Source organism: Artemia sp. Qi Xiang Cuo, chromosome 4 (assembly GCF_049724085.1).
Source record: "Artemia sp. Qi Xiang Cuo chromosome 4, ASM4972408v1, whole genome shotgun sequence".
NCBI classification, from domain to species: domain Eukaryota; kingdom Metazoa; phylum Arthropoda; class Branchiopoda; order Anostraca; family Artemiidae; genus Artemia; species Artemia sp. Qi Xiang Cuo.
In genome coordinates, this window is record NC_142797.1 from 63,725,953 (window position 1) to 63,749,174 (window position 23,222).

General features: G+C 36.6%; 1 protein-coding gene across 5 annotated transcripts in view; it reads right to left on the bottom strand.

The window, feature by feature from the left end:
* Window positions 1–23,222, bottom strand: part of Gprk2 (G protein-coupled receptor kinase 2) — a 205,007-nt gene that overhangs the window by 95,394 nt on the left and 86,391 nt on the right. For all 5 annotated transcript variants that reach the window (XM_089088485.1, XM_089088486.1, XM_089088484.1 and 2 more), the window contains 2 exons: window positions 21,273–21,385; window positions 6,502–6,579 (listed from right to left, as the gene is read on the bottom strand). In XM_089088485.1, the coding sequence (XP_088944611.1) occupies window positions 6,502–6,579; window positions 21,273–21,385 (191 nt within the window). The remainder of the gene's footprint in view (window positions 1–6,501; window positions 6,580–21,272; window positions 21,386–23,222) is intronic.

Below are 23,222 nucleotides of genomic sequence, written 5' to 3' on the forward strand. Positions count from 1 at the left end.
TGATGAAGAAGACAAAGACGATTTCTATAATCTGCTTAGTCCTGAACTATCTTCTGTACCTCCCCATGACTACCTCCTCCTGCTAGGAGACTTGAATGTAAGTGTTTCAAACGATTCAGGCCTGTGGAATCTCACTGTTTGACCTGCTAAAGTGGATAGCCTAAACAATAATGGAGAGAGGCTGCTGAATTACTGTCTGGCCAACACTCTAAGGATTGCGAACACATGGTTCCAGAGACCAAATATAAACAAGTACACCTGGCATAGCAATGATGGATCAACAAAGAAGATGCTCGACTACATCATCGTACGTCGAAGATGGCTGTCGTCTGTCCAGAATTGCCGCACCTACCGTGGCGCCGAGCTCGGGAACACCGACCACCGACTGGTAGCAGCCAATATTAAGCTCCGCCTCTAAGCTATGAAGAACAACCAATCTTTTCGGAAAATTGATGCCGGTTACATCAAACAGGACCCCGCTCTGGCTGAGCGGTACCATGTGGAGATATCCAACAGATTTGAGGTCCTTGGCCAATGCGATGATAGTGAAGTTGCATGTCCTTGCAAGTTGCAAGTCCTTCAAAGAGAACATTCTTGCGGCAGCAACTGACGTTGTTGGAATGAGGCAACGGAAGAAAAAGGACTGGATCATTAATCACTCCCTTGCCATCATAGAGCTCAGGCGAGAAGCACGTCTTGGCGGGGACATGGCTACATACAGACTGCTAAACAAAGAGTGCAATTCCATGCTGCATAAAGACCGCAAGGCTTTTATTGACAACAAGGCATCCGAACTGCAAGAGGCCGCCAAGAAAAAGGACAGTGGAGCCACCTACAAGATTCTTCGTGAGCTGTCAGGTCAGCACACTCAAACTACGCCATACCTTCGAAGCGCTAGCGGTGAGAATATCTACGACCAATCACAATGCCTCCGCCAGCGGGAGGACCACTTTGAGAAACTGCTCAACTCAGATCCACCACACCAGACGGACCATGAGCTAGCAGCTGCTGCGGCTACTACCATACCTGCTCCTGATGGTCCTGAATTTACAGCGGAGGAGATACAAGCTGCCACCCGCAAGCTAAAGAATAACAAAGCGCCAGGAATATGTGGCCTAACATCGGAATTCCTTAAAAATGGGGGTCCAGCCATGATCCTCTGGCTACAAATGCTGTTTAACCTTGTGTGGCACTCTGAACAAATCCCCTCAGACTGGAAGAAGGGCCTACTTGTGCCAATCTACAAGAGGAAGGGGAGCAAAGCAGAATGTCTCAATTATCGTGGCATAACTTTACTCTCAGTTCCTGGAAAGCTCTTCGCTATGCTGTTTCTCAAACGGGCAACAAGATACCTCCATGCCCTGCGTCGCCCCCAGCAAGCTGGCTTCATGCCAGGCAGGTCCAGCACCGAGCAAATCCATACGATTAGACAGCTAGTAGAGAAAACTCTTGAATATAAGAGGAAGGCGTACATTGCCTATGTCGATTTTCGATCTGCCTTCGACACTGTCGATATGCAGTCACTATGGCTAATCCTCCAGTCTACTGGCGTACCCACGAAAATCATTGGTCTCCTCAAAGAGCTGTATAATAACACTGAAAGTGCGGTGATCGTAAATGGACGGCCTTCTGGATATTTCAAAATTAAAAATGGTGTCCGGCAAGGATGTGCCGCAGCACCTGAGCTCTTTAACTGTGTAATAGACCACATCCTGAATAAAACACAGTAGATGCAGCCGTTTGGCATAGGCTTTGCTGGAAGAGTTCTTTCAGACGTCGACTTTGCCGACGACGTGGCGCTAATATGCGAAAACATTAGTGACCTCAAAATTACACTGGAAACACTGGCCTCTGCCGCTGAGAAACTCGGTCTGAAAATAAATTGGTCGAAGACCAAGATAATGCCCGTTGAGAAAACGCCGTCCAACCCCCTGCCATCTGTGGAAATTTGTGGCCAAACTGTGGCCTAGATGCCGAAATATCAGCAAGAGCGGCAAAAGCAAACTCTGTCTTCGGTCGCCTTCTAAAAACAGTCTTCCATAAACCCCAGATCAGCCGTCTCACCAAAGCACGAATATATTCTGCTTCGGTTGCCAGCGTTATGCTCTATTCTACTGAGACTTGGTCGCTGACTCAGACACAGACGCTGAAGGTAGATGCCATCCAGACGAAACACCTCCGAAAAATCGAACGCTCCCAATGGCCCGACAGGGTATGAAATTCGGAAATCCTCAGGTCCTTCAAACTCCCACCCCTGTCCGAGCAGCTTGAGTCTCGCTCGCTGCGTTGGTCATCTGCTCCGTCTGCCTGCCCAAACACCCGCCCGGCTCATCTTTGATTTCGACCCAGCTGCAAACGGCTGGAGGCGTCCTAGGGGAAGACCACGCACCAGATGGGCGGACGTAATCCGTGATCGGCTCGCCTCCAGAAACATCAACCGGCTGAAGTGACAACCCTCGCCCTGAACCGACCACTCTGGAGAAGACTGACGGCGCTGACGACTGGTTCCCTCTACGCTGGCGACGCTGCCGAGCAAGAGCTTTAAGTAAGTAAGTAAGTAAGTAGTAAATAAGTAAGTATATATATATATATATATATATATATATATATATATATATATATATATATATATATATATATATATATATATATATATATACATATATATATATATATATATATATATATATATATATATATATATATATATATATATATATATATATATATATATATATATATATATATATATATATAAAACGTTTTTGTCAAAATTTTCTCTTCTGATTCTATTCATGTAAATATATAGAAAACTTTTAAATGAACACTGGTCATTTTCAGAGCAATTGGCAAATTAATGAATTAGCAAATCAATATTTAATTTAAATGTAATTTAATTTTTAATTTAAGTTTCAATTTGATTTTACCAGTGTAAAAGAACGTTTTTGTCTAAACTTTCTCTTCTGATTCCATTCATGTAAACATATAGAAACCTTAAAATGAATATTGGTGATTTTCGGAGCAATTGGCAAATTAATGAATTGACCAATTTGGATTGGCAAATCAACATTTGAATTGGCAAATCAATAATTTTAAGTTGGTAAATCAATAAATGAGTCAACAAGTGATTATCTACACAGGTCAAAGTCATAAGTAAAAGGAAGAATTTTCTAAAGAAACTAGACTGATTGTTTAAGTATTAACTCCCGGCATTTTTTTTTTTTTTTTTTAAGTTATAATGATGATAGTTCTGCATCGTAAGCAAATTCAAACTACGTCAGCTTGAACTTATGTTATTATTTGCAACAATGACGAATTTTATAGCCTTCATTTAAGCAAATGACCGAATTGGCCCAACAATTTTTTTTTGTTCACCAATCTTCTCTTGGCCCAGGGACTCACGGCTGCAAGTTTAAAATTGATAAAGGACAGCAAGTTTTGGCCCTGTTATGTACTCTCTAACAACCTATCCCCTCCCATCAAAAATGGGAGATCCCTTTAACCCATGAGCGATCCCTGAAAGTTTCAAGCCAACACGAAAAACTTTATGGCCCTTTTAGCACCCCGTCTTCGGAGAGGGGATCGGCCCCCCAGACTGAATGTTTCTTGTACATTATGGTCTACATGGCCCAAGGACTCACAGTTTTGAATTTTATTCTATCCATAAAAGTTTCTTGACCTTCTTTTGGGCCAAATGTTTAGGTGTACCAATATGTTTCACTTTTTTGGTGAATTGGGGTTTTCTTGACACAAGGAATTTCAAATAGAACTCTCGAGTCAAAATTGGCTCATATTCAGGGGGCCCGTGCCAGAAATCTAAATTTCTTCTTATACATTAGTTTTTGGTCCCCGTTTTTGCAGTCTCATTCACAGTCCCCTTGGGGCAGACTTGTGGCTCCAATTTTCAGACTGATCAAGGACAACATGGTTATTTGCCCATTTCCAGGCTCCCTTGAAACCCATCCCTTTCCAAACAAAATTTGTTGACCTTTTAATCCAGGCAACGATCCTTAAAACTTTGTAGTTCATTAAAAAAGAATGGCCCTCTTTGAGCCGCAACTTTGATTTTCTTGAACATTAGGATCCACTTGGCCAGAGACTTACAATGTCAAGTTTCCGACTTTTCAGATAAAAAAAAAGGTACTTGCGTATTATCCCAACCCCGCTCAAAAAGTAAACTAAGGTTAATCATTCATACTTCATAATATATTCATAATACTTCATAATATTCATAATACTATATTATATTCATAATAATAAATATTCATAATACTTCATACTTCATATACTTCACAATACTACATAATACACCCGTGTATCTGTAAATTGAATCAACTGTGACGAAACAAAAAATGGAAAAACGAATTACGGGTGGCAGAATGCACGGGAAATATATAATTTGGACAATATATTTGCACATTAGGGGGGCTTGGGGGGTAAAGTATAGTGGGTTTGCATGCAAAATGTATTAACTACAATTATTCTGCATGTTATGACGCAAGAACTGTTTTATAAGTTGACTTCTTGAGTGGAGTCGGTATAATACGAAAGAACCTAAAAAAAAAAAAAAAAAAAAAAAAGCTGTAGGCTGTTTCTCCAGCCCACTTTCAGGCAAACCATTGCCGCTAGGGTGCCACAATCGGGCCCCCTAGTACTATCACAACTTTTGTCCGGAAATTCCTATATTAGACGCTTTTTGTACCGAACCATAGGCAGTTTCACTGACAAACATCGTAGCCTACATATGACATTTGGATGGAAACTCTGGGAAGTTTCATCTGGAACAGCTGCAAGAGCAAGTGACCAGGATCAGCTTTCATCCATGAACTTGATGATAATCACCTATATTTTATCCCATTTATTCCTGATAGTTAAGGCAAGCTGACATAAATTGAGTCACCACTTATAGATCCATACCCAGAACTTTGAAAACTGCTCTTGGAAGAGACTCAGTAGACTTGTTTCTGCGCCATGTAAACACTTTCGTAATTTTTCTGGAACCAACCTAAATGTCACAATGGCTGTAAAACTGAACCATCCATATGGTGAAAGGAGGCATCATATTGAAATTATAAATTAGGGGGGAGTGCCAAAAGAGGATTTCATACCTAGTAAGGGTTCTTTTAAATTAAAGTGGAGAAGTAAAACACACACAAAAAAGGGCAGGCAAAGAAAAAAAAGACAAAAGTTCAAAATGCAGACAATCAATCAAAAGCTAGTAGCACAACACACTCCAGCTGACCACACTCTTCTCTGACCAGAATACACCTGACTTTGGACTTCTAATTTTCAAATCAAGAGAAACTCCTATCTAAACAACTTAACTATGGCCATAAAAAATATGACAGGACGGGTAACAATTGAGTAGGAAATAGAAACAATAAACTGCAAACCGAGAATTTAATATGTTGGTTAGCTGGCATACTGAAAGTAAGAAATTAAGAGACTTTTTTTCCGAAAATAGGGACTACTGTGATTTTAAATACCATTAGGGAGCTTAAAGACCAATGAATGACCCCTGCATTCACTTAACAGTTACAGAAGTATCTATTCTTAATTTTGCTAGTTTTACGTCATTTTTAAAAAGAAACTTTCTGAAACCAACTGCTCGATACAACACAGGCACGGGAAAAAAAATAAAGAAGATCCAAAAGATACTGTCGCATAGAAACAACGTCCCTTTATGAATTTTTCATTAGATGAAAGGAGGCGCTAAGAAGTCAGAGAAAATTATCTAGTAGGCCTCTATTTAACTTATAAGTGGAATATTTATTGAACTATTCCTTCGACAGATACTTCCCCCTTTTGTGGAATTATGTAAATTTTCTAATGCAAATCATTTTGGCAGGTGAGCAAAACTAGCCCTAATCCTATTTAAAGTTTCCATCACAGAACAAGCATGAAAAGTAGAATTTTCTGCACTGCATATTTTCCCTATTTCTCCATTTAAAAGTTTGCCTAACCATTGGTAAGCATCATTCTTCACAAGGTGCTCACGAACATGAGTACTATCGTTCTAAACCTAATTTCTTTTATAACAGTCTGATATTAACAGGAAAAGAAGAAAACGGGGTAGATTTTTAGACGATAGGATCTTGAGCAGTAGTAGATTTAGGTTAATCTATGCTGTAAATAAATCGAATCTGGACTGGAATAACTCGAATGAATCGCTGGTCAACGAAAAAATGTATTTTGTAGAATATTCCTTGTCGGGATGTGGGGACTTATAGATGACAGATTCAGTTCTAATGTTAGACTGACTTATACTCACGCAGGGGTGGCTGCACAGATAAGTCAAGCCAACATTTTAGTTCTTCGATATCTAAACCAATAAATTTTTGCGGACTTCGAATTGTCAACCTCCTATGTTTTGTCACGCCAAAATAGACTCTAGTTGAGTCTCGTGTGAACCCCTGAGTGTCCACGTGGGCCACTTTGCGAATTACTAATATAAAGTTTTCCAAATAGGACCACAAATACAGATTAAAGATAGCTACTTACACTTTGAGCAAGAAATTTGTCAAAAATAGTTTTCGATGAAACCGATCTCATGTCATCAAGCTCCACTTCATATTTCTCCTAAGAAAAAGGAAAGCTGATAATATTTCTTTTTTTAGTTGTAGTAAATTCATAACTATATAATTAAAATAATAAAAAATTAAATACTAATATAAACACATAAACCGAAATTAAAAAACAAAATTATCAGCCTCACACCAAAAGCTAAGCTTACGACGATACGCTATGAAAATGATGACAACTAGAAATGGCAAGATAAATAAATATAATGTATAAACAGAATTCACGTAATGAAAATAATGACAACAAAAAGGGGGGAATAAACAAATAGATACATATAATAGAATAAATAGAATAATCAAGTACCGCATTAGACACGAACAACCAAACAAATGGACTGGAACAACATACCTATCTATATATATGTTTTATAGGAATAAAAAAAAAAAAAAAAAAAACAACTAAAGGTGAAAATTACAAATTCCCAAATATTTCTGTGAAGAAAATGAAATGAAAGAAATTACGCAATCCGGGGGAAAAGGGAAAGCTTCTAAATATCTTGGGAGCCAAACAAGTTAGCAGATAATGGATGGGACAAATCGATAGAGCTTGCTTTGTTCCAGGGGATAGAATATATTTAAGAATATAGAATACATTTAGAATATATAATTATAATATTACTATAATTATTTAAACATATTATAATATATTATTATTATTATATTATAATACATTATATAATAATATATTATTATCTAAATATATTCCAAATATGTATAGAATATATTTTAGAATATACAATATATTTAAATATATATTTATAATAATATTATATTTATCTAAATATATTATAATATATTATTATTATATTATATTATAATATATTATTATTATATAATAAATACATTATTATCTGAATATATTCTAAATATATTTAGAACAGAGAATATATAATATAGAATATAGGATAAGAATAAAGAATAGAATATAACTTTCAAATATGGAATTATTTCGTGAAAAGGGTGTAACATGGCACCACTGATGGCTCCATTTACCTGGCAACCTTCATATTTAGTTCTATAGGTTCTACGCTATAAATTCCGGTCTATACTCGAAACAATTTGACCTTGGGGAGTAATAAAATTAAACGGGGCAAGAACTAACAAAGAAGAAGCTCTTTTAGGACAGGAAATGAATGCTAAGGAAAGAAACGAATAACTTGGTGTTAAGTAGAGCCAAATAATAACAAATTAATAACATATCACGAATTAATCAAATTTGTTCCACTTGAAGAATAGACGTTTTTCCAACTGAGTATAGTTCACTTCAAACATAAGCTAAGGTTAAACTATGCAGTGTGTGATCTAGCCGTTCGCACAGTAGGTAAGCCTTAAAACAAATTGCTTGAGGATTACCCAAATTTGGTCCGATTGTGCTCCAAATGCTACATTTGAAAAAATTGCATTCGTCCAACTAAGCACAGTACACTCCAAATAAAGGCTATTGTCAACCTAAGCAGCGTGTTATTTTGGTGACAGCACAATTAGAAGGCACTGTAATAAGTTAATTTAAGATTACCCAAGTCTACTCTGCTTTTACTCAAAATGCTCAACTTCAAGAATCCATATTTGTTTAACCGAGCAGAGTGTGCTTTAAACAAAGGCTATGGCGAAACTAAGCGGTGAGTGATCGTGATGATCGCAAAGTAGGGATGCATTATAACAAACGACTTTGGAATTGCCCTAATTAGCTGTGTTCGTAGTGCTAGCTACCGCTGGCACCACTTATTGGGGGGTATGTACGGGTGTCGCCACTTATTGAGGCAAAAATGGCGCAAACAGGTTGCTATGCCACTTACTCGAAGGGGAGAACCACTTGTCGGCCCAAATGTTAGTGGGATTCCCACTCTTACCCCAACGGTTCTGCAAATATCGGGTTTGGTACTACCCGATTTACAGTATACCCTGTCCCAGGGTATGATAACGCGATCGAGTGGTCAAATGGCCACTTTCTAAAGCCAAATGTATCCGCCTTGGGTTACGGCTAGAAAATCTCTTAACTCTCTCCTTGGAGGTAACAAACCTCCCTGTCAATATAATAATGACGGTACCTCGTAGCTCCATTCCTACCCTGCCTGGGTTACGGAAAATAGTACACAGTTTGTAGAAAATACTTTACTTGTATTCTTCCAAAAGGGTCACATATAAGAATAGGAATATCCTTCCCCAATCAGGGTCAAAACGCAGACTAAAAAATAATAATAATTTCTACAGCACTGTTTGTATGGGTGTACCTCCGCTTGGCCCAGCCACTCAGCTACATCCCCATTCAAACCCAATTGTAACTCTTAGATTTATTTTTCAATGACTCCCAAACCAGGAAGTAAAAAATAGACTTGGTTCACAGCTTACCTATTGCAAAACCACTATCGCTTAGTGTTGGAATTTAACCTGTCTTTTGAAATTATACTATAAGCAAATGTAATTAATAAAACGAAAACAGGTCATTTATCTGAAAGGAAAAGAAACAGGGGTTGGAACCCCAACACCTCCCCCCGTAAGATAGATGACTGCCTACGCGCTACCTTGGTCCACCCTTACAAACATAAACACATAACTTCAACTTTACAAAATCCATTTGCCTTCTCTCTTTCACCGCTTGGCTCTGGATCGGTCGTCCTCGACACGTCTCTACTGTAGGACCACTATAGTCTAAATCGTATAGCATCCGCCGTAAATTTTGCAAGTTGAAGTCTTCAAGATTCATAGGTAATGATTGTGCGTAGCACAATTCAAAACAACAAATTTTCTCGCTTTCACGAATTTACATTTGAGAGGAGCAGAGAATCAGTTTCTGGCACATGTGATGATGCCAGCCATCGTGAAAAATTAGCTGCACTAGCCTCTTAATTTCCATCTGTGGAAACAACCCCACATCTCAATAAAAAAGTAAATTGCCCCTTTGCATAATTTCAAATAATCTAAGGCCGAAAATGCAAGGCCTGTGAAAACGATAAGGGTACTGGAAATGAAGTAAAATTTTTCGCGAACCATGAATCGCCTTTTTTCTGGGTTCCCTCCCCTGGGATAATTAACTGAAGAATATACGTTGATGCTAATTGAAGATGAAACTTAGATACATCTCCCACTGAATACAATTTGCCGGAAATAATTGTCGATTCCCATGAAGAATAACAGCTATGAACAGGGTTACTGGACAAGGGTTTGGGTGAAGCATGAAGTGACTGAGAGAGAGTATCCCCCAAGGACTCCAGATCAGAAAGGCAAAATATCGGTAAAGGGATCACAATTTGTCCGCCAGTTGTGCATTGAGGAAAAGGGCTATCTTTCGTGACTTCCCGCAGGGAATCTTCCCCAAGGGATTCCTCCCCCTCATAAAGGAACAACCCCTCTTTTGATTTGATCAGACCAATATCAAATTCCTTTTCAAATCTTTCCAATCCTGCTCAAAATTCCATATCTCCCAACTTTCCCCCAACCCGTTGTAGGTCATTCATCTCTATTTTGTAATCATCTTGTTTTATTCCCCATGGGTCTTTGACCTCTTCCCCCCCCTGAGTATCTATGTTATCAATGTATAACCCATCCAAAAATTTAGTTTTCTACCTATTATCTATTTTATCAAGGCACATCCCATCGAACATTTTTTTTATTTTTCGCCACTGCAGGCTGAACCTCCGAAGGCTGTCTCTTTTTTACACTTTTCTTTTCATCTCTAGTTGTCTCAGTTTTGTCTTTCGCGCAAAATACTAAAACATTGTTAAATCTGATTTGGACTCCAGTGTTCACCATCTTTGACTGCATTACTTCATTATAGCTCCGTTTAGTCTCTCTTTTCTCTCTCTTAGTCTTCTTTATTCTTACCGCAGAAACAAATATTTCGTCATCAAATGGGAACTGAATTCCGACATTTCGTTTTTCATATTGTACTAAAATTTCCCGAACTTTCCGAGGAAAAGCGCGTACAATAAATTTCGTCTCATTTTTCTCTGGTACAATCAGTGTTTCATTTTGGCAAATTTTTTTCGGCGTCTCGCACTCGTTAAAATTGTTCTTAATTTTTCCATTTTCTGTAAATTTGGATTTCCGATTTCCGATATCCCCAAAGTCTCCTCCTACTAAAAGATCCACTGCTAGCATAGGTACTAACCCTACTTTTATCGTTTTTCTCTGGACCGTACCGCACTTCCCTGCAATTTCTATTCTTATCCAAGCAGATGGTTATTGGTGATTGTCTCTATAATAACATAATGTTGTAATATTATTTTTTTTGTTTATTTCTGTTTTTTTAATTAGTTCCGTTGGCAAAAAACTTTGCTCAATTCCCGAGTCAATTACCATTTAAGTAAATTTTCTGTTTAATTTTCTTTCTATTTTATACGATCTAATAAACTCGACAATGTTTCCTTTATAATGGGCTAGAGCCCAATTCGATCTTTTATAGGTTACTTTCTTTTCTTTATTATGGCAAATTTTAGAAAAAGGCTCCGAGAAATCAATTTTTACCAGATTATCATCATTTTGACTATCGAACATTTCTTTTTTTCCGATAGGGCGGCGGTGCCATACAATTGGATTTAAGGGCTGGTTCATCTCCCCCCGTAATTAACAGAGTTGTATATTTTCTCGTAAAAGTGTTTAATGTTTGGTAATTTTTATTTTCTCCTGATTGATTCTTAGACAAATTATTATGGCTATCTGACGGCCTATAAGTAACTTGTGATAAATAAAAGTTCAAATAGGGATAAAATCCTTTTAATAGACAGTGTTTTTTATAACAGTGATAGAAATTCACAAAAATACCAGATATTTCGGTCACATATACAGTGACCGAAATATCTGGTATTTTTGTGAATTTCTATCACTGTTATAAAAAACACTGTCTATTAAAAGGATGTTATCCCTATTTGAACTTTTATTTATCGTCATGGAAAGGCAGTGTGGTCTCCGAAATTATGTAAGTAACTTGTGATAAAACGTCACTGCAAATTTCCCCAACGAGTTTTCATTAGTCTGTCCATTGTTTTTGCGACATCCTGGTAATATTTTTATCGGCCTCCCTACGGGCCTGTCTTTCTTCCTCTTTTTCTCTTTTATCTTTCTCTCTTTGTTTCCTATCTTCCTCCTCTTTTTCCTCTCTGGCTTTTCTTTCAGCCTCTTCCTTTCGTTCTCTGGCTATTCTATCAGCCTCTTCCTTTCGTTCTCTATCTACCCTCTCTTTCTCTCTTTCTCGTCTATCTTTCTCTCTTTGTTCCCTTTCTTTTCTATCTCTTTCGTCTTCTTCTCTATCTTCCTCCTCCTTTCGTTCTCTGGCTATCCTATCAGCCTGCCTTTTTTCTTATATTCTCGGAACTCTCTCTCTAAGGCCTCCATATTAGCCTTTCTTTCTATTTTCCTACTTTTTCTCTGGGCTTCACTCGCCCTTCTCGATATTGAGTTAATCTCATCTCTGTCCGACATAATTTCAGGATTTCGTTAACTGAAATTACCTCTTCAGTCTAAATGAAAATTCTTTTATCCATTTAGCTTCCGGTCTCTCGCGGAAAAGTGTTTTGACACGCAGAACTTTTAGCCTTATATTTTTGAATACTAATTAGTTGCGCGATATATTGATTCGTAAATTTTTCAATTATGATCTCACATGGCATAGCCCATAATAGATCTTCATAATTGTATTAATTGATTTCGTATTTCCTTCTTTTCTCTTTATATGCAACCAGGATAGGCTACTATCACTATGTAGGCTAAGTCGACTAGTGTCTTCAAAAATTCAAAATTCCTTGATTATCAACGTGGTTAATAGTTCCTTTTCTTGCTGCCACCAGTGTTCTTAGTGCTAGTTACCACTGGCACCAATGATTGGGGTGTATGTACGGGTGTCGCCACTTATTGATGCTAAAATGGCGCAAAAAGGTTGATATGCCACTTACTCGAAGTAGAGAACCCCTTGTCGGCCCAAATGTTAGTGAGATTCCCGCTCTTAACCCAACGGTTCTGCAAATATCGGGTTTGGTACTACCCTATTTACAGTATACCCTGTCCCAGGGTATGATAACGCGATCGAGTGGTCAAATGGCCACTTTCTAAAGCCAAATGCATCCACCTTGGGTTAAGGCTAGAAATTCTCTTAACTCTCTCCTTGGAGGTAACAAACCTCCCTGTCAATATAATAATGACGGTACCTTGTAGCTCTATTCCTACCCTGCCTGGGTTACGGAAAATAGTACACAGTTTGTATAAAATACTTTACTTGTATTCTTCCAAAAGGGTCACATATAACAATAGGAATATCCTTCCCCAATCGGGGTCAAAACGCAGACTAAAACATAATAATAATTTTTACAGCACTGTTTGTATGGGTGGACCTCCACTTGGCCCAGTCAATCAGCTACATCCCCATTCAAACCCAATTTTAACTCTTAGATTTATCTTTAAATGAATCCCAAACCAGGAAGTAAAAAATAAACTTGGTTCACAGCTTACCTATAGCAAAACCACTATCACTTAGTAACGGAATTTAACCTGTCTTTTGAAATTATACTATAAGCAAATGCAATTAAGAAAACGAAAACAGGTCATTTATCTGAAAGGAAAAGAAACAGGGGTTGGAACCCCAACACCTCCCCCCGTAAGATAAATGACCGCCCACTCGCTACCTTGGTCCACCCTTACAAACATAAACACTTAACTTCAACTTTACAAAATCCATTTGCCTTCTCTCTTCCACCGCTTGGCTCTGGATCGGTCGTCCTCGACACGTCCCTACTGTAGGACCACTATGGTCTAAATCGCATAACATCCGCCTTAGATTTTGCAAGTTGAAGTCTTCAAGATTCATAGATAATGATTGTGCGCAGCACTATTCAAAACAACAAATTTTCTCGCTTTCACGAATTTACATTTGAGAGGAGCAGAGAATCAGTTTCTGACACATGTGATGATGCCAGCCATCATGAAAAATTGGCTGCACTAGCCTCTTAATTTCCATCTGTGGAAACAATTCTACATATCAATAAAAAGGTAAAGTGCCTCTTGGCATAACTTCAAATAATCTAAGGCTGAAAATGCACAGGCTCGGGAAAACGACAGGGATATTAGGAATGAAGCAAAATTTTTTGCGAACCATGAACCGCCTTTTTTCTGGGTTCCCTCCCCTGAGATAATTAAATGCAGAATATACGTTGCTGCTAATTGAAGATGAAACTTAGATAAATTTCCCACTGAATACAATTTGCCGGAAATAATTGTCGATTCCCATGAAGAATAACAGCTATGAACAGGGTTACTGGAAAAGGGTTTGGGTGAAGTATGAAGTGACTGAGAGAGAGTATCCCCCAAGGAATCCAGATCAGAAAGGCAAAATATCGGTAAAGGGATCACAAATTGTCCGCCAGTTGTGCATTGAGGAAAAGGGCTATCTTTCGCGACTTCTCGCAGGGGATCTTCCCCAAGGGATTCCTCCCCCTCATAAAGGAACAACCCCTCTTTTGAGTTGATCAGAAATATCAGATTCCTTTCCAAATCTTTCCAATCCGACTCAAAATTCCATATCTCCCAACTTTCCCCCAACCCGTTGTAGGTCCCTCCACACCAGTCCCTCCAAAACTATCCAAAAAGATTAGTTTTAAGATTTTGAAAATATTATTTTGAAATCAAACATTGCATAAATTTCCACAAGAATAAAACTAGCATTTAAAAAATTAATTAATCTTAATTAGGACAAATTAAAATTTTAAACTAAATTAAAACTAAAAACTAAAAATTAAAAAACTAGCACTTAAGAAAATAATCTATCCCTATTATGTGAATTATCTTTGAAAGTAACAAATGTTAATGGGAATTGGATTTAAAAGTAACTAATCTTTATGGGTTTAATCAGTATAACAAGACTTTATCTGACTAATTAAACATGACCAAACCCATAAGGGTAACTAATATGTGGCTAATCTGTATAAGTAATAACTTAAGGTGACTCTTTTATGACTTAGTCATTATTTAACCACTCATATGTGACTTAGTCATTATCATTCAGACATTTGGACTAGTGTATTTGGGTATACGTATAAAAATTTGTTCTCAATAACAGCAACTACAACAGCAATGCTGCATTTAAGAACTAGAAACAATTTGATTATCTCAAAAATGATTAAAAATAAGAAAACTAAATTAAACTGAAATGTTGTTAATACTCAGTTTTATAATAACGAAAATTTCGTTGTTTGTAAATTTTTACTGTAAAGTTTTTAATATCAAGTAACTCGATTTATGTAATAATTAAAGATTAGATTACGTAGGGTTATATTGAATTTAAAGTAAGTAGGACGACTCGATTTTGTTATCCACCAGGGTTTGGTCAACACCCTAGATATTCCATCAAATTATCAATTTTACCATCTTACATTCTACACATACAGCGTATGTGCTAAATGGAAACATAGGTTGTACTAATAGAAGTTGTACACGATGATGATGATATTTTTCGGGAAAAAGCCACAGAGGCGTTGCAAAAAAATAAATAAAAAAAATATGATGATAAAACTGAAAGATAAAAACCTGGTTTATATTATCTATGAATTTTACAGTTAAACTTTTTAATATGATGTAATTCGATTTATACCATAATCAAAGGTTAGATTATGCAGAATTCCCTTTTTCAAAACGGGTCAGTCATATAAAACGCCGACTAAATTTAATTTAAAGGCTGTTAGGATAAATTCCTTCTGTTTAGTATCATTATCCTCCCGCCCGGGAAGATCCTGCCTCAATGAAAGTCTTATTTCGAGTATTCCATTATTATAGCGTATACACAATACCTTTCAAAATTTGTAACAGTTTGGGGTGGTGAAGGAGGGCTCCGTAATCAATCTAAAAATCTTCCCAGACATCACATAGTATCATAAGATTCACTCATAATCACATATATCAGTCAATTTTCATCATATTTCAGACGATGTATTCGCCGTTAAATATCATATCTCATATTACATATCGAATGGGGTGGCCAATATTTCGAGGACGGGGAGGAGAACAAAAGAATAGATGAGAGGAGTACTGGTTGTAAAAACTGGAATTGCAAATTTTTTTCCCAGTGAGAGCCGAATACCATCAGAAAGTCGTTTCGGAATAGAGTGGAGAATATCGAAAACATTAAAAATGAATTTTTCACATATGGATTTTCCACTATGTCACAAAAATGCGCCCGAAACAAAAGTACAAATTTCAATTTATTGAATTTTTCTTTTGAAATCTTAATGAACTTTTTCAGAAAGATCTTGTCAAATAATCTCCTTGACAAAAAGACATGAATTGAGACTACAAATCGCAACCCAGCATTCCCACGTTAATTTATTATGAGATACTTTCCAAAAGATATTTAATAATTTTCCAGCCTTCTATTTTCAAACACAATGGAGGAAAAAAGGACGAATCTGCTAATACGTATTAATTTGGCAAGAACACGCTCTAATTTTTTTTTGAGAATGAGTCAGAAAGTGAGAAAGACTTATTTTGGGGGTACTTATCCACTGGCAGCATTTCTAGAAGTTAGAGGCAACCGTTTCAGAGGACGTAGGGAGGACTGACCAAAATGGAAAAAAAGGTCAGTGCTTCTACCCAAGACTACCAAGACTACCCAATACTAACCAACATAATAGTACCACAAAAGAGCCATCTCATTTAGCCTGTATAATTTTTTTTTTCTTTTATACATGTTTCAACAAAAACCGCTCCAGCAAAAAGCTTGATTTCCTATACAGTTACTAAAAAGTAAGACATGCCCTTAGTTTTAGTTATAATGTTTCGATTTAGGGTTACTAGTAAGCCACTTAAAAATTTTCCTCGGCCACTCCTTCAGGGGCAGATTCAAGGGGTAGTTTTAGAAGCAAATGCCTCCTCCCTCACCAAGAAGACCAAAATTACACTAACTATAGGGGTGGAAGGGCTAAAAATACCATTCAACGAAGCTGGAACTTCAACAACAAAACCAAAAATAAGAAGTTTCTTCCTTTGATTATGGGCGTGTATCATCCAGGGTAATTAATAGTTTATTATAATTTGCGTTCCAAAAGACAAGATAATATAAAACTTCAGTCAGGTCTTTGTATTATAATCTCAGATAAAACAAAAATCCGATCCATTTTAATTTATTACTAGCATACACGTCACGCAAAAGAAACGAAATTCAAGGAAAATCCCCCACCTGCTAAAAACTCCACCTCCTCAAAAATTTCCACCCACAAAGGAAAATCCCAAGGGAAATTCCCCACAGAAAATTTACGGAAATTTTATACCTTTGGAAGTGTGACTACACATAGAATTCATATGCAACTAACCCATTAACTGAAGATTTGGAAAATGTGAATAATGAGACTGAAGGAACTGTCTAGTACGTGTACGAGGTCCGTAATTTAGATCACCATGAAAATGATAAGAGGAGCGGGGGAGTGGGAGGGATTTATACCTAAAACCTTCGCAAGAATGAATTCAACAACTTCTTAAAGTTTCTTGGCGATGGGATGAAAAGATGAACAGTGTGGTACTGTGATACAGATGTGATACAGTGAACAGTACTGTGAACAGTGTGATACAAAACAGACAGATTTATTAGGAGCAAAATTTATTATGGGCATATAAGTGGAACCCATCTTATGTTATCAGAGACACTGCAACTGCCCTCTTTGCTTGTCATTTATAGCAAGAGAGATTCATATCTCTTGTCTCTAAGAACAAGTTTCATTTTGCTTTAAAATACCAAGGATAGTGAAATCACAATCACAAAATCACATTTTTTTTAACTTGACTCGTACTTTGAGTAGCTGATGCACAGCTAGACACCACTATACTAAATTCTATGAACCCTTCAATGAATGGACTCAGTTAATTGAAACCCAACAGTAATTGTCTATGTTAACCGTTTATTCTGTATTAGTTATTAAGAAGTTTCCGAAAAATAAGTTTTTCCAAGAAAAGTGAAGAGCCATATGAAAACATACGCAACCACATATATTTTGAAAAATAAGTTTTGCTTTACTTATTTTCACGGTTTACCGTAGCAACACTGACGAAAATGTCATACTGCCCTAAAAACTTCTTGAAACAACCAAATCACAATTTGTAGAAAATTGCGGTTTTCAGGTTTGAATAGTCCTAAGATGGGTCAAGGGGACAAAAATCGTCATTATTGTGATTTCGATGGTACTTTAAATATCGCCAATTCAGAAACCCTTATCTTTACATTCATTCTAATACACATACAGTCCATAACTCCCAGCACGTTTTCATAAATCAGAATACGAAGAATTTACAGTCTCTCAATACCATAAAAACTATATAACAATAGTAAGTGTTTTTGTTTATTTTTCATTTTATCTTCCGTCTTTCTCCATGATTCGAGTTCCTTTAAAAACCTCAAAATACAAATTTATCAAAGGGAGGCTTCCTGTGGTCGGAAAACTTTCTCTCTTCTTTTTGATTTTAATAACGTTTTTACATAAGTTTTTACTTAAGTTACACGTTTTTAACGTTTTATAACGTTTTTAATTAAGTTGCAAGTCAAAATGAATGTAAGTGTTTGGTAGTAAATTGTATATTTTTAAATTTTCTGTAAATTAGCCAGCCTCTGTTATGACCCAACTTAAATCTGCCTCGTTTTTTTCTATTAAATAGAAAAAGACAACAGACAAAGAGTGTGGATAACTTACAAGAGGGTAAACTGGCAAAAAACTAGCAAAGGGTGACAAAAAAATTGCCAACACCATCTAGCGTTCAGCGTTCCTTGACATCTTTTCAGGCTTCGTAATTATTTTTTTCTTTTCAGAAACTAAGATTAAACACTACAACACTAATTTTACCATTTACACTATTGTATTGTACCGGATTAACGACGCTTCTTGACTACTAAGGTCCTTGCGTCGAATCCAATGACGTTAATTTTACTTTTGTATTACGCTGAAAAAAAGCGAAATGTTAGACGTCTGTGATTTCTTTTTTTCCACGCTTCGTCTTATAAGTTACCGATACTCTTTGGCAATGGGAATTTCACAGTTGATTGCGAAAATCAAATTTAGTCGATACTACTACTACTACTACTACTGGCTCTCACTAAGGCGCCAGGCCACCTGAGGACAACACAGTTGCGCACGCTCCTCCTTCGTCCCAGGCTGTCCGAAGTCTCCCTCTTTGAACTCCCCTGGTGGTTCCTATTTTCCTTGAGTCTTTCCTCGCTACATCCTCCTACCCCATTCGGGGATTTGCAGTATTTGATACTATATCCTTAAAATTCATATTTTGGTATTTCAGACTATCACCCAGGAAATATTTTCTGCATTCCCCTATAAAATTCTGGCGGTGTTTACACGTAAATATAGTCATAGCTAAACATGGGTTGGGAGATACTTATGGGCAATCAAAATGGCAAATAAAACATACAATAGAGCAGGGTCGCGTAGCCACAGTAAACAGGACTGCACATCCCAAATCTGTGGTACACTAGTTTTACTTCAAAATCTCTCCTAAATTTTAGGTCTTCTTGTTTATATAGTATATTGTCTATTCACTTGCGATTAGCCTAATTAAATTTAAGTTCACTCTTGTACAGAGAACTGCTTTTTCTCCATTTTAACTTATTCAAAATAATTACTGTCTTTTTTATGACTAATTATAATTAGTTTCCTATATAATTTAGCATCCTATATAATTAGTAAACTATAGTAATTTTATTATAGTAAAATTAGTGTACTATAATAAAATTAGTATACTTTTTACAATTATTGATGTTGTTGAAATAACATTTAAAACGTACAATATTTTTAACGGTAAACATTTTGTTTCCCAATTGGGTTGGGTTGGTGTGGTTCAAGCCATACCAGTCTTGAAATTAAAAGAATGAAATTTTTGCGCGTTTTTCATTAGTTTTAACATAAGACATGTACTACAAAAAATTAAAAGCCAGAAATTGGTTTGTAAAGCTTATCAACACTTATTTGCTCCAAAGCATATTACAAAAAAAAGATGCTTTAAATCTTTGTTTTGATTGATCAGACATAAAATTGTGCCTGATGATTGAACACAGCCTAACTTACTAAGTTACGCAAACAATAATACATCAAGTGGTTTTCACACTATGTGTGTAATTTTCTATGCTAAGTTGTTATGTTACATTAAGTATAACCTTTCACACATAAATAAGTCGTTTCACACTAGGCTAACGTAAAAACCCCATTAGTACTGTCATAATCGTCGTCTGAAGTCACCCCAATTGTGATAAGCAAAGTATTCAAAAATAAAAAAAAGGACTGAATGTGGTGGTTCAATAAGAATGAATTCAATTTAAAGTATTCAACCAATAATATGCTTTAACTAGCACATCTGCCTCTTCAGCCAACCCAATTATCATGAATTCTGAATTTTCAGCTATTGGCTTTTGTTTTCTTTTTCTGTTTTCTCCCGTTTTGGTTAAAACATGTGAGAGAATACCTAATTTCCCGCTCTTTTTTTTATAACAAGGCTCTTGTGCCTTTTAGGCAAATATTTGTCTAAAGTCTTCATCCAAAAAAAAAAAAAAAACTAGAGTTGTGACAGAGAAAATTTGATCTTAATTATTTACATAACAAATATCATCTTGAGAAAGATATTAGATAATGAATCAAACAAAACAAAAAAATTATTATCACACATGGTATAAACAGATTCCTTGTGACACGCGGGATTGAACCAGCGACCCTAAAAAAAGTGAACCCCGGCCTCATCCACTACGCTGTCACAAGGTATTATCTTGTTTGATTTTTCTAAGAGGTTGTTTACACACTTTTGATAAAACAATTAAAATGGAAAATTCCGTTTATTTGTTAATGGGGGGGGGGGGGAGGGAGTGGGCAACAAAGCAATGACTTATTTTAGAATAAAGAATCTAATAGTTTGATTTTCTTTTTTACATAATTCTACTTTGCCCTCTTGAAATGTTTCTTTCGTTCTCCAAAAAATGTGTGATTTCGCCGCATCAAATAATGGATATCGCTGCAATATAGTAAAGGTAGGTTTTTCGTTACACTAGAAGTCAAGAGTTATTTTACACTATCCCAGATAATAAATATTTATATCCATATTAATTCTATCTTTATCCATATAATGATTGTTTAAATGTTTTTATTTTTTTGACTTCAACTAATAAAGAAGTATTAAGACTATATGGAATAGATATTTGAATAAGTATATCAAACTGACAATACACGGTTATTTTTTTTTTTTTAAGTAAAGTGCAAATTATTTTCTGGTCTGACTGAGTGACCCCTAACAAGTTTTCCACGAATTTTACACAGCGTAAACTTGAGTGAGTTGCGTATAATACACAAGTACCAAAATTCCTTCCCCCTACGGAAATTAAAAAATTAAACTCAAACAAAATTCTCAAATTTAGAAAGCCTTATTTTCCACGGGGGGGGGGGGGGGTATTTTTCGGGGAGGTGGGGGGTATTTTCCGGGGAGTATTTTCCGTGGGGGGGGGGGGGGTATTTTTCTCGGGGGGTAATTTCCAGGGGGGGTATTTTCTGCGGGGGGGGGTATTTTCCGGGGGTATTCGCCAGGGGGTATTCACCTAGAACCAATAGAGGATAGAGGATCCATAAGGGCTGAGTTATTGAAACTATTTTGTCTATGTTAATTTTGATTCAAGCTGACAGAGTAACAGAGAACAGTTAGAGAATGTAAGAGAACAAAGAGATGTCTAGCACCACTTACAACAGCGACAAGAAAGGCCTGACATCTTTGATAAGTTGGATTAAGCTCACAAAATTGTCGAAACAGAAGTCGACCGATCGGTTGTCTTTCAACAACGTACCCGTAAGATGAATCTGGAAAAAAAAAGAATTTATGAACATTTGTAAAATTTTTGCCAAATTAAACAAAAAACAATTAAATACAAGGATCGATGGGGAGTAAAGGGAAGCACGGACGGAGGAGAGAAGCAGCAGCTTAAAAGATTATCTATTGTCAAATTAACAAAAACCAATAGCATTAAAAAGACTAAAAAAAGATGGGAAACGCTAAGAAGCAAGCTCCCAAAAATACAGCCTTTACTGAGAGTAGACCCAGGAAAAAAAATTGAGCATGTTCCCGTAGTATACTCTGCGAAGATAAAGCATTGCTATTAAAAACTCCTCGTGGTGTCAAAATACCCCAGCTGAACAAAACTGAACATACTACTCCTTCACTCCACTGCATTCGAAGCATCCTTCTTTGCTTCCTCCCATTAAGTTGCAACACCCTTTAATTGTTTTCCGTGACCTCTTCCCGCTCAATTCAAGGACATATTTACATTATTTTCACAAGGTCCAGCGATATTTTCACAGCATCTTCACCCCTAAAACATAAGAAGACGCCTCAAAATTTCCAAGATTCATTACTCTCCTAACTTTAAAGAAAGAGACTACATCTGCAGAAGTCCTTCAGAACGAACTGAATACAAATGGACAGGTTTTTTCCCCTACAGAATATTATAATAAAGGTCAGAATAATTGGAGAGAATAAATTGCATAATTTCTTTTGAAAGAAGCACCCTTTTACTATGGTTGACTACAAAAGGTCAGTAACTACGCCCATTAAACCTCTATTGCGCGTTCTTCCACAATATTTTGTTAGCTGGACTTAATATTTGCTGTTGTTGTTTTTTTTTATTTTTCGGAACAAGTCAACTTTACTTCACTAAATGCATTAGTCATTCTCCTCTTCTTTTGCACCTCTTCCTCTTCTCCTCTCCTTCAAATCTTTGTCGAAAATAAAGCATGGGTGCTTCGTATCAAGTTCAAGTTATAAGTTCAGATATAAGCTAACAAAAACAAAATCATCAGGACAAGCGGTTTTTGATACATACCCGTCCTGTTGTATGGAGATACCATTAAAGATCCGACTCATTCTAATACCTAGACTCCCTGATGGATGCTTATGGTACTATTATCGCCGAAATCCAAGCTCGCGTTTGTTCAGCATGGGCTGTTTTCTCCGTCTGAATAAACCTTTATGGATTAAGAAGCAATTCACTTGAAAGACGACGTTTCGAATTTGTTTCTTCCGAGGAACATTGATCTTTATCACTTTTTTTTTATTATTATTTGTTACAGTTATCGATACAGCATGCTATTATCCAAAAAAAAAACATATATTAAGCTTGAAAAGAAACAGAAGTAAAAATAAGATCCTTTTTTTTAATCGTGCCTTATTAATAAGCTTCTTAGAACTGTCAGCCTACGTGTTTGTTTTGATGACAATTCTTTGGAAACTCTGCTATTTAACAGTTGGACGATAGAAAAAAATTCTTTATTCAAATAAACACAACTTCCGACTAAACATGTTTTGTATCGGGTCTTATACTGCTACTACTGCTCAAACAACCTACTACTCTATTTACTACTACTACTACTATTAACAACTCACTGTAGCACCAAGTTACCTGAGGCTAGGACAGCTACGCACGCTCCTCCTTCATCCCAATCTATTTAAAGCCTCCCTATTTACACCCTTCCAGGGTGTAAAGAGGAGTGCCATGCTACGCATGCTCCTCCTCCATCCCAGTCTATTCAAAACATCCCTCTTTACACCCCTGGTTGTATTTTGTAACGGTTCTTGTTATATCAAGAAAAATTTCTATATTAAATGACATCAGATATATTAAAAACGCACAAGAAACATTTA